General features: G+C 53.2%; 1 protein-coding gene across 1 annotated transcript; it reads left to right on the top strand.

Moving 5' to 3' along the window:
• Positions 1-253: 253 nt before the first annotated feature.
• On the top strand, positions 254-4,450 carry LOC122187047 (green-sensitive opsin). The gene is made up of 5 exons (XM_042884240.1): positions 254-614; positions 2,260-2,428; positions 3,605-3,770; positions 3,897-4,136; positions 4,319-4,450. Exons 1-5 carry the CDS (start codon positions 254-256, stop codon positions 4,448-4,450), a joined length of 1,068 nt encoding a protein of 355 aa, XP_042740174.1.
• Positions 4,451-12,614: the final 8,164 nt, after the last annotated feature.

The following is a 12,614-nucleotide window of genomic DNA, read 5'->3' on the forward strand; positions in this document are numbered from 1 at the left end:
CTCCTTCCCCTGGGATTTACTGGTGTTCTTAGTCATTAATTAAATTTCGGAGCTCGGGGAGGGATCTTTTGGTGGGGTGTTTATTTATTTAATTATTACCATTAGTTTGGGGATTCCCTCCCTTTTTTTTTTTTTTTTTCTCCCTTTTTTTTTTTTCCTCCGGTAATTGGGGTTGAAACAAAATTCATTACCATAGAGCACCTGATTAAAAAAATACCTTTAAAAGCAAAGCAGCTGCCATAATACTGGCAGGATGAATGGGACAGAAGGTATCAATTTTTACGTGCCTATGTCCAACAAGACAGGGGTGGTGCGAAGCCCCTTTGAGTACCCCCAGTATTACCTTGCCGAGCCCTGGAAATACCGCCTTGTGTGCTGCTACATCTTCTTCCTCATCTCCACTGGTCTGCCCATCAACCTCCTCACCCTCCTGGTCACCTTCAAACACAAGAAGCTCCGGCAGCCTCTCAACTACATCCTGGTCAACCTGGCGGTGGCCGACCTCTTCATGGCCTGCTTTGGCTTCACCGTCACTTTCTACACAGCCTGGAATGGATATTTTGTCTTCGGTCCCGTTGGCTGTGCCGTGGAAGGCTTCTTCGCCACGCTGGGAGGTAATGGCTGCAGAGTGGGATGTGGGAGTGAGGCTGGGCAAAGGGTGGTCTTGCTTCTTTATAGGGCTTTAGAAACCCAATCCCGTACCTCGTGGGGCTGATGAGATGGCCTTGGCTGCATGGGGCAGAGCTCCTCATGCAAGCTGCTTCTTCCCTATGGCTAGAAGATGGAAAAGATTCATGCAAGCTTGATCTTGATGTCGAGAAGCACCTATCTCATCACTATGGCACGATCACTGCAAGGAAATGGGAGGGGTCCTGGTTTGCAGAATTGAAGCTGGGGTTGTTTGGCCAAGCTGCCCAGCATGAATCCAGGGGTCTTGGATCTAAGTTGCACAGCTAGCAAAGACCTGCTGGGGATGACCAGCCAATGTCCTGGAGTCAACATCGTGCATCTTTACCGCCTTGTTCCAAGGCGAAGCATGTGGTAGGATTCCAAGGGGAAAGAGATATCCCAGAGTGGGAAAGGGACCACACAGAAAGGGAATGGGTGTGGAGAGCAGGACTGCAGGACAAGGAGAGTGCTGACAGTTCATCTCAGGGCAAAAAGAAGCTGAGGCAGCCCCTACCAGAAGAGGAGAGCAGCAGCACAGAGGGCAAGGAGGATTCCAGGTTTAGCAACAGCTGCTCAGCTCAGCCCCACTTGCGTTTGATTTAGTTGCTCTTGGGAGCTTCCTTGTTCCCTCAGGGACACAAGTGTAGCTACAGCTTCTTCCTTCAGAAAGCCCCTCTGCAAAACAGAAAAGATTCACTTTGCACCCCCAGCCCACACAGCCATCCGGGCCCACACAACACCTTCTAATTTATCTGACAGCTGCAAATCTTTGTGCAGAGACTCACAGCCTTAACTTTTTTTTCCCCTAAATGGGATATTTCCTGCAACGATGCTGGTCTGAACAAAAGATGGATATTCTGTTAGGCAAAACAAAGCAAGGCGTCCTGATCAAAGCCAAGGATCAGGGAGTGGTTTGTCTTGAATGCAGGAGACCATATGGGTCTGCACCATCTCCAGTTGTGAAATCCTGCATTACTTACACTTACAATTTTCCTAGCTAGTAAAGAGGAGGCTCCTGAGCACAGGGAGGAAAGCTTGATGGGAAGCAGTCGCTGAGCAGCAGGTCTCCAGCGAATCCTAGCACAGGGTGTAGTTATCAGCAGATTATCACAGCTGGGGGCATTAGCAGGCTTACAGCACCGACTAAACGCTTCCAATCCCCTGAAGTTTAATTATCCCTTATAAATACATGTGCATGCATGCCCACCCACACAACCACCCCCCGGTTCAGCACTGGTGGAAGACTCATGAAATACACATCGAAAGGCACCAACAGGTTTGGACACATCTGGTGCCTTTACCGGAAATTACACTTCCTTACACCCAGGTGGAATTCTCTCTGTTGATTTTTTTAAATGATTAAAACACCACAGTGATCCCTTCCTCCATCACCAGCATCCCACTGAGGAGCAGATACTCCTCTCAGCTCCCAACCTTCTGCACGTTTGCAATAGATTCTTAGTTATCTAATAGGATGCTGGTTATCTGATCCCAATCTCCTCCTCTCTTTGCTGTGCCTGTGAAGGGAAGACCAAGGCTGGAGGAGCTCTCACCATCACCAAGCCCTCTCTCTTTCCACCCCTCCTGCAGGCCAGGTTGCCCTCTGGTCCCTGGTGGTCTTGGCCATAGAGCGTTACATCGTTGTCTGCAAGCCCATGGGAAACTTCCGCTTCTCTGCCACCCATGCCATGATGGGCATCGCTTTCACCTGGGTCATGGCCTTCTCCTGTGCTGCTCCACCCCTCTTTGGCTGGTCCAGGTGAGTCGGGATACACAACCACCTTGGTGGGACAGGAGGTGTGCTTATGGACTTCCCGGGCTTCACTCAAACGGCAATGGAGTGTGACAGGGAAGTGTGAGCTCAGATGTAAGACTCATGAGGGCTCGGAATCTCCAGCTGCAGCAGCCCCCCATGCCCTGCCCTGAAGGGCTTCTCTAGGCACTGCTCATCCCACCCATGCTGTGAAGTGTCCATTTCTCCATGCGGATCCTAAAGGGTGTTTGAGTGACCAGCCCAGTGGACAAGACAGCTCTGAGCAAACCTGATTCATCCTGCTGCCCCAGCATTGCTGCTGGGAGCTCCACAGGACTTTTCTCATTATTTCTGCTGTGCTTTCCCTGCATCTCATCCATCCTTCTCCCAGCAATGCAGTGAATTTCACTCACACTTGCACACACCTGGCTCCTTCAGGCACCCACATCCCCTGCCAGGATGCATCACTCAGTGCACAGGGGAGGAATAAGTTGGAGGTGATTTCTCTAATGCTGCAGCTCCAGCACCAACCAGTACTCTACAGCAGAGCTCCCTGCGGGACATAGTGAGCCCCTTCCACTTCCTTGCGCGTGGGCAGGAGGTAGCTTTGGGGCAGCAAAGTCCCACCACCACCAGCCTATGATGGGACAGAGGCAGGCAGCCCCTATCCAGCCTTGCGTCGGCATCCCTGGCCAGGCAGGTCCTTGGCTGAATTGCAGTGTACCCTTAAGCCAGGGCTACAATGACATGAGCCCAACACAACTGCAGGGATTGAGCTCCTGAGAGCTCACCCCAGTGAGCCAGCAGCTCCCATCCCTGCTCAGCATCCCTCCATCTGCAGAGGGAGCGAGCAGGTGGCTCCTGGCAGGCAAGTGCTCAGCCACGTAGGAAGGAAATAAATAGCCTGCTGCCTGTGGGAGGAAGCAGTGTCACAACAAAACGATGCTGCGCACCCAAGCGCAGTGTGTCAGCGTGGTTCAAGCCATGGGATCTGTGCTGCAAAGCCAGCAAGGGCAGGAGCATGGGACAACGAGCAGGGTGCAGAGAAGAAGCCAGGGAGCAGCTCCCACATGCGCCATTCTGGGAGCAACCTCATCCCTGGGGCAGGTGGTCCCAGGGTAGAAACCTTTTGTTGTCCCCAGGGAGGATCCTGGTGATGGTCTGAACATTTCTTGCTGGCAGGTACATGCCGGAGGGGATGCAGTGCTCCTGTGGCCCCGACTATTACACCCACAACCCTGACTACCACAACGAGTCCTATGTCATCTACATGTTTGTCATCCACTTCATCATCCCAGTCGTGGTCATCTTCTTCTCCTATGGGCGCCTCATTTGCAAAGTCCGAGAGGTAAAACCCGGAGCCGGGGGGCAGAGAGGTGGATGGGGAGAGGGTGGGCAGAGCGAGCAGGGATGGTTGTGTGGAGCCATGGGGGAGTAAACCGGAGGGCTGCCCCTCTCTGCCCCACACCTGCAGGCAGCTGCACAGCAGCAGGAGTCAGCCACCACCCAGAAGGCAGAGAAGGAGGTGACGCGGATGGTGATCCTGATGGTGCTGGGCTTCATGCTGGCCTGGACGCCCTATGCTGTAGTGGCATTTTGGATCTTCACCAACAAGGGAGCAGACTTCACCGCCACGCTGATGGCAGTGCCTGCCTTCTTCTCCAAGAGCTCCTCTCTCTACAACCCCATCATCTACGTCCTCATGAACAAGCAGGTGAGATGTGCTGGGGCATGGCCCCTCCCCTGCCCTGGGCTCTTGTGCCCATGGGCACCTCGATCCCCACCAGCTGCATCGCAGCCTGGGGAGCAGCAGAGCTCAGGGCCGCTGGCAGTTCTCAGCCCCACAGCACACCCTCACAATCCTCGAGTGCTGACATTCTCCTTCTATCTTCCCAGTTCCGTAATTGCATGATCACCACCATCTGCTGTGGCAAGAACCCTTTTGGTGACGAAGATGTCTCCTCCACTGTATCCCAGAGCAAGACTGAGGTCTCCTCCGTCTCCTCCAGCCAAGTTTCACCTGCATAGACCATGGACAGTTTGAACTGGGTGACGGCCGAGCTCAGGGACCGAGACATCCCCACACCCACAACCACGTCCCACTCAGTCTCTCCCCTGTACGCTGCAGCCCTCCCCCGCTGTCCTGCATGCTCCTGCCTGGCAAAGCAGCTGTGCATGCGCTGCTGCTGCTACATCTCTTGTCCCCACCTGTGTTGTCCCCCTGGTGCAAACATGGCCCTTTGAGCTCTCCCACAGCCCTTCCCCTGAGCACTGCACACCCTGCTCATTGACACTGTGCTAAACCCATCCTGGCACAAGAACATGGGAAGGGAGGAAAGAGAAATCCCAGGTTGTTATGGGGAGAACGGGGAGTGCCTTTGTAGCACCTGCTGGTCCAGAGGGGAGAACTGAGTCTCTGGCCCAGGCTGTGTATGCAAACACCTCTCCCAGGGTTCCCACTCGCACATGCAGAGCTGCAGGGTGGGCAGCAAGGAGGAGCAATACTTCTCCCACCAGGGTGCCACATCCATCCCATGTTCTTCACCCTCTATAGCATCTCTGCAGCACCAAAACCCAGCCAGATCCCTTCTCCAGCTCCTGGGAGCTGCTCCGCATTTGGGGATAGTCCCTACCCACCCCAAGTGCCAGCAGAGATCCCTGCTTGTTCACATCACACTGCAACAGCAGTGGGAAAACCTGAACTTGAATGTTCTCCCCCCTGCTCCCCTGTTAGCGTCCCCCTTCCCCTGGTGCCCAAGGGAGAGTCTCATTTCCAAAAAATACAAAGCATACGAAGACAGCACCACCGCAAACCCCAGCAGCACGACTCTGTGCCCAAAGTGCTCCCAGCTGCCCCATCCCAGCACCAGAGGATCCATCCCTGCGGGGCTGCACATCCCACTGACGGCACCGCCGGCAGCGATCGATACCCGCGGTCTTTATAAATCAATATAACAAATGGAGCTGTGAGAGGGCTCTGCTTCAAGCCCAACTCCCTGTATCCCCAAGACAACACTGTAGATATATATATTTTTGTCTTGGAACCTGTAAATATTTGCTCGCATCCTTTGAAGTCTCTATCTTTCTTGGCCCTTTCCTTCTCCCAGCTCTGAGGCACAGAAACTGTCTCTCACCTTGGCTGCAGCTGGACACGCACCGCCAGCCTTGGAGGGTGGCACCAATCCCCAACTGCTTTCCTGTACATATTTTATAAATAAATAACATCGTGTCAGCACAAGGACTTCTACAGCTGAGAAGTAGGGATTAAAAAAAATAGGAAATAAACAGAAGCAGCACGGAGAAAAATAAAGATGCTCAGTCCTCGTCTTTTCTCTTTGGGCTGCACTGATGAGATGTTGATGTCTGGCCAGCAAGTCGCTGTGCTGCTGCTGGAAATGAGCCTGGAGCTCTCCCAAAAGCCAGGAAATGGGGATCTGTGGGGTACTGAGCCCAGGTCACAGAGCTGAGACCAGTGATCATCCCCACTAATGTAATGGTTCTATTAGCACCAAAAGAGTTGGAGGCAATGAGGGGTGTGGGGAGGGCAGAGAGCAGCTGTATCACAGCTGGGGGCAGAGCTGCTCACTGCCCAGTCCAGCAACAGCCATCATTTTTTTCCCTTTCGTGTTTAAGCATCCCCCACATAGCCTTTAAATAAAGCCTCATTGGGGTGCTTTCTGCAGAGTTTGAGTTCCCCTCTCCTCAGGGCTCTTAGAGTCAGCAGCATTAACAAATGGGCAGACAGGGAGAAAGTGTTCCCTTTGTCAGGGAATTTGTAACCAAGGGTGATGCCAACTGCTCCCGCTGCCCACACCCACCCCCTCCTTTCATCATGCCCCTTCCCACGCGTTTTTCCTATTCCTTTGGTCCAAATTAACCCAAACCCATGGGAAGCCCAAAGCTTGTCCCCTGGGCAGGAATAGAAGCTCTGAGCACAGCTGTGCCCCCAGCCCCAGCTCCCCCTGCACCCAGCAGGACCCTGTCTGCATCAGCCCAGCATCCAGGACGCAGCACAGGGAACGCTGCAGCAGTGGGTCTCAGCACTGATAGCTGTGCTGAATGGCTCATCCCTCTGTCCTGGCTGTTGGGACTCTCTTTCATTGCACCACCACAGCACCGTTTTCTTCTGTGAGGTGAGGGAGGAGGGGTAGAAGCACGGCAACTGTTTTACACGTGGCATGCAAAGGAAGCCCACTTGGCATCATCCCACCTGTGGATTTCTGCAAGCGACGTGCTTGGTAACACAGCCCTCTGTAGGCACACAGCCCTTTGCTCCTGGGCTCTCATGTCTTGCTTTGTATAAAACATTGCATCTATCGGTGACCGTTTCTTTGCGCAGTGATGCTGGGAGGATGGGAACTGGGGAGGGAGAGCAGCCCATGGAGCAGGGACACTGCTGTGGTGGTCTGAGGGTGTGCAGAAGGGGAAGAACGGATCACCCTGCAGTGGTTCTGCTCACGGTGCTGCAGCTGGCCGGGCAGCAGCAGATGCTTGCAGCAATGCCTCCTCTCGCCAGCTGCTTTGCCAGATGGGCAAAAGCTTTGCAAAAAGTTAGGTTTTCACTTTGTAGTTTTGTTTTGTTTTCAAACCCTGCAAAGCCAGCGGAGGTCACAAGCACGTGGCCCATCCCTGCAACCAAAGAGGTGCTTGGCAGTGGCAGATCTCCTTAGCAATAGCTGTGCCTCCTTAGTGCACCCAGCCCACTGCTCAGCTCTCCCTCAGAAAATCCCTGCGAACACTCCAAGCATCCAGCCTGCAGCTCTGCTTTCACAGGGCATGGCAATTTGGCTCGGAGTGCAGCAACCACACAGCCTGCCCCAAGAAAGCAAGGCCTCCCCTATAGCCTTCGTGGATCCAATCTCAGTGCCTGAAAGCATCCAAATGAGAGCAGGTCTCCATTTCTCCTTCCCCACACTTTGTTTTAAACACCATTGGAGGTGTGAACTCATAATTTTCCCGCAGCCACGCTCCCCTCATTCATCAGATCCAGGGGCTCTTAGAGATGTTCTTTATTGATCCAGCACTTATTTATATGTGAACAATAGGAGAAGATGGTTAGTTCACTTATTAAATTTAGAGAGCTGACAAAAGCAATCAGAAGATGGAACACTTAAGAGGAGATTATAAGGAGAAGCAGCAGTAGCCCACATTCCTGACCCCGTGTTTCAGATTGGTTCGGATGTGTATCTATGTATTTTTGCTGCTCAGGTGGCAGCATGACAAAATGGTGCACTTGCATGCATTGCCCTGAGGGGGTTGTCACTAACTGATGGTGCAGCAGCTCCAGCCTGAATTCCAGAGGCTGTGCATGGGTTGCATGGATGGGGACCATCCTGGGGTCTGAGAGTCCAGCAAAAGCCCCAGAGAACTGGAGGCAGCTCCAAGCATGGGGCAGAACAGCAGTGCAGGGTGGCCCCATTCCTCTGGATGGGAGCTTCTCATGCTGGAACTGTGGTTTGCTGATGTAAGTACATGAGTATTTCTGAGGATTTGGGAAGGCAGACAAATGGGAAGCTGATTTCAAGATTCCTTAACTCATTTTCACGCACCTCAGCTTAATTCATCTTCATTAGGTTTCCTTTTCACTGAAGTGCCTCCCATTGCAAGGACAAGGCATCCAGTGGCAGACTTTTTGTCCTTTGAAGTCTGATGAACCTCATGTGCAGATCGTATCTGAAACCAGCACACTGGGCTGGCGTAGCCATGGAATCAGCACGTGGTTAAACAGCTGGGGCAGGAGCTGCCTCCTCCCCACACGTCCCAGGGAGCTGCCAGCCCCAACCCCCAAAAAATCACTTACAATTTATTTCTTTCTCCTTTTCCATAAATGCATCTATACTTTCAGGCCCTGCTTGCTTGCAAACAGCAAGGATTGTTGTAGTCTCCCTCACTGACAGCAAATAATCGCTTGCGGAGCAGACACCTCCTGCAGCCCGCGGTGGCTCAGCCCCTGGCTACTGCTGCCTGAATCCACACGCAATTGAGAAAAGCAGCCAGACACAGACCAGAAAACTGTGACAGCTGGAAATTTGGGCCCAAAGGGCATTTCAGCATCTTAACTCTTATCCACGCTGCAGCTGGGATTGCTCCTCCTTACCAGAGTATTGCCGTCATCTGTTTTAGGAAAACTGCAGTAATTGGCTCAATTCATTTGAAATCGGTTATCGTTTGTGCAAGCAGCAGCCAGGGGAGAAGCAGCTTGTAGTTAATAACATCCCTAATTTGGAGGCATCCTCATGGCTGAGGGAGGTTCCAGCAGCAGTGAGGACAGATGTGAGGCTGTGGGGTGTGAGAGCAGGACCCATCCAGGTCCCGTCCTACCCTAGGGCTGACTTGGGCTCCTCCCAGGATGGATTTATCACATCGGAGTGCAGAAGCAGAAGCTGGGATGTCAGAGGGTATGGCCTCATCCATTTGTCTCTGCCAGAGGAAAGCATCTCCTTGTCCAGATGAGCCAGCAGCTCTGGAGGCTGCAAGAATAAGAATCCCTCCTTCCCTCTGCACTGTCCCATTCAGGGGGGGTTCAGATCGCACCCCCACCCCACTCCTGGTGGCATAGACCCCAATCCCCATGGGGAGAAGTTGCAGCCACACCACTTCAAACAGCGTTTTTGGAATAGCTGCAGATAGTGGAGCTTGGTAAGGTCCAGATTTCCCCCTGCTTGTGTACAGCCCTGCAGCCTCTCCTTCCCAAGGCTGAGCCCAAAGGAGGTGCATGAGCACCCACATTGCTGCTGCATGCCTGCATGGACATCCCTGCCTGCACGAAGCCTCTCCAGATCCATCGCTGCTGCATGTGTCATGTTAGCAGCAATAAAAGGATTCGAGCAGCAATTCCTTACTTTTATGAACAAATGGCCCTGGATGGATGATTCAGGCAGCATTCAATTGCCAGCAAGAAAGTGTCAGCAAAAATCCAGCCTCTTTCATGTAGGTGGATAACCGCAAATAAAAGCAGGGAATTATTAGCACTTAATACTTGGTGGGTTTTTTACTCCCTAGTGCTTTTCTCTGGTAGATGCCAGGCACTTCAGATAAGCTAACAGGCAGGGAGGCTGGCTCAGCTCTGCAAAGAGGCAGTGGCAGCTTCATGGCGACAGCTCCAGGCACCAACACAATCCCCATCTCCATCCTCATCCTCATCCCTATCCCCATTGCCTTCACCATCCCCATCCCCATCCCCTTTCTCATCCCCATCCCTGTCCTCATCCTCATTGTCATTCCCAATTTCAACCCCAACCCTATCCCTTTCCTCATTCCCATCCCCATCCTCCTCTCCAATCTCATCCCCATCCCATCCTCATCCTCACTGTCATCTCCAATCTCATCCCCATCCCTATCCCTTTCTTCATTCCCATCTCCATCCTCATCCCCTTCTTGGTCCCCATCCCCATCCCCTTTCCTCATCTCCATCCTCATCATCATCCCCATCCCCTCCGTGGGCTCTCCTTCTGCCTGACCCCATGGGATGGCACCAGCCCCTCTGCAGAATGCCTTCCCCATGGATCCAGGGCTGTTCTCAGCTTTGAGCAGCCCTGCAGACACACGCCAGCCTCCTCCAGACTCTTTATTTCCCCTTTATCAAGGCCGCCTATATTTTTCTTGTTCATCAGACTGACAAATGGGCAGAAAACAGACTCCTGGCTATTTCCTGAGCAGGCTGCCCACTCCTCCTCTCCCCTCGGCAATGACTGAGAGCTGAAGAAGCAAAAATGGCATATAAATTTCCTCCCTCCTTTAATAAATACCTCTATTACTTCGTGCTTTCCCCAGCTCTCTGCTGGCTGCTGTGGGCTCACTGCCCGCCAGGCAGATGTGATGCACTGAAACTCAAATTTCTATGGTGGGAAGCAGGAAGGATGCAAAAGGCTCAGGGCAGGAGGAAACCCTTCCCTTGGGTGTCTGCATCGCAGGGAGCCCAGTGGTTCAATGTGTATGGAAAATGGGACTGGGATTTGTCCTTTCTCCAGAAATCCACCTGGGTCTGAGGGTGCCCTGATGCTGTAGTTCTTGTCCCAAGCACCCCATACACCTTATGGCAGGTATAAGAGCTAATGGAGGGAATCAAACCATGCACAGCCTCACCAAGATGTTGCAGTGGGAGCAGAAAGGTTGGGCAGCAGTGGGAAACCCCTCGCTGAAGTGATTTGCTCTTCGGTCAGCAGCGAGCAGCAGGCTTCTGGTGCTGCCTCTCTGCTCGGGAGCAGACGTGGTGCAGGTGGCTCCTGCTGGAAAAAGGGCTGATGGCAGAAAATCGTGGTGTGTTGGGAAAGATGGAATCCTCTGCCACCCCTGCAGAAGGCTCCCAGCATGAGGAAAAACTGGGGGACTCAAAGGAGAGGCATTCTTGGTATAGGGGCTACAAATGATGAGCTGGATCTGCACTGGAGCAGCCATGTCCAGCTCCACTGGACTGTGCAGGGCACAGGGATTTGTCACTCTGCAACCCTCCTCCCATGCTGGGCTGCCTTGAGCTCCCACAGATCCCAATTCTGCAGGGGGAGAAGTCAGGAGAGCTGCTGCCATCGCAGACCTGAGCACTGCAGCAGAACAGAGACCTCACCTCACCCCATCCCTGTCCCTGCTGGTCTGTAGGGAACAGGCAAACGTGGTCAGAGCAGCAAACACCAGGCAAAGCTGCTGCCCACTGGCTGCAGAGGGGATTTTAGTAAAGCACTGCTTCGGGCTGGCTGTGACCTCAGAGATCAATACACATCCTCATTACTGGCACTGCTCCTTGTGCCACCCTAATGCAGATGAAAAGTGCAAGCAGGAAATGGTGCTTCGAGTTCTCTGATGCAAGCTTGCTGTGCTTTAATTCGGGTCTTTTCAGCATAGGACAGAGCCTCCTTTGGGGAACGTCAGGGGAGCACCATCACCTGCTCTGCTCTCTTCTTCACCCATGCACTGGAAAAGGAGCAGGAGAGCTCACCATCACTTCTGGCCCCAGCTGTGGTTTGGGAGCTGCAGGAGCAAGCATCGACCTCCAGATCCATTCAGACCCAAGTACGTTGCAGCCAGGAATGCTGCTGTCCCCTTGTCCCACAGCACAGCCACCCACGAGCTGCTCTCAGCTGCTGTCACCCTCAGACTGAATCAATGTCAGTGCTTTGCAAAGCCTGATAACCCTCACTGTGAGCAGCAGCGTTAGGGGGTGGCAGCCACCCAATTCCAGCCCTTGGCGTATTGCATCCTTTTCCTGGAGTGTATTTAACTTCTAAATCTAACAAGCTCCTAAACAAGTAATAGCAGCAAGTGGCAGTGCCCAGCTCTCAACCTGCAAGTGGCATTTTGGGGGCCAGGTTGCCATCAGCACGAGCAATGGGAAATTTCTCAAACGTCTCTTTGATTTATGGCTCTCGTTAATTCTCCAGGAGCCCTGCGAGCCGCCCCGGGTGCACGGAACCTCGGAGAGATAAATAATTTAACAGGTGGTTAAATATTCCTTAAGGTGCAGAGAACATCGGTGGGAGCACGGATTTCAGGGGATAACACAAAACTGCAAATTGGGCAGATGAGGTGGGAGGGAAGTGGCCTGAACTCAGCACTGCTGTCAGCTGGTGGCTGCAAAACAGCAGTAGGATAGGGGCAGCAGGAGGGCAGAGCTGTGGGAGGGAAAAGACAGGGCCACCCCACTGCTGCTGTATTGCCACCCAGCAGGGACCGGGGAATAGCTGCGGTTGGAAGGGATCTTAAAGGACTTCTAACCCCTGTGCCATGGGCAGGATTGAGAGCTGGGAGCTGGTTTGGTTGCGGGTATAGGAGAAAAACCAACCTAGATGTGCTCTGCCAGGTCTGCCAGACAAAAAACAGTGAAATGGGGAGCACAGAGGGAACCACCCGCTGCCCTTGGATGCCCTGCTGGAACAACACCTGGTTTGGTGGCAGATGCTGGGTAAAGCAGGATGTCTGGGGGATGGTTTACCCCCCTGAGGCACAGAAGTTAGAGTGCATCAACCTCATGCACTGGAGAGGAGCAGGCAGCCTTTGGGGTGGTGCTGCCTGATGACCACGGTGCAAGAGCCACTGCCAGGTGACCAAAGGAGAGCAGAAGAACAGAAACAGAGGGGATGACCAAGAAGCCCAAGTGCTGCCATTACAAGACTCCATCCAGACTTCAGTCCCCAGTCAGGAGGTGCTGGGGCTCCCAGGAGCTGTGGGGCAGCCCCCAGAACACAGCATCCCCACGGAG

This window comes from Lagopus leucura, unplaced genomic scaffold (assembly GCF_019238085.1).
Source record: "Lagopus leucura isolate 7727_CA_CO unplaced genomic scaffold, USGS_WTPT01 Super-Scaffold_100043, whole genome shotgun sequence".
In the NCBI taxonomy this organism is placed as follows: domain Eukaryota; kingdom Metazoa; phylum Chordata; class Aves; order Galliformes; family Phasianidae; genus Lagopus; species Lagopus leucura.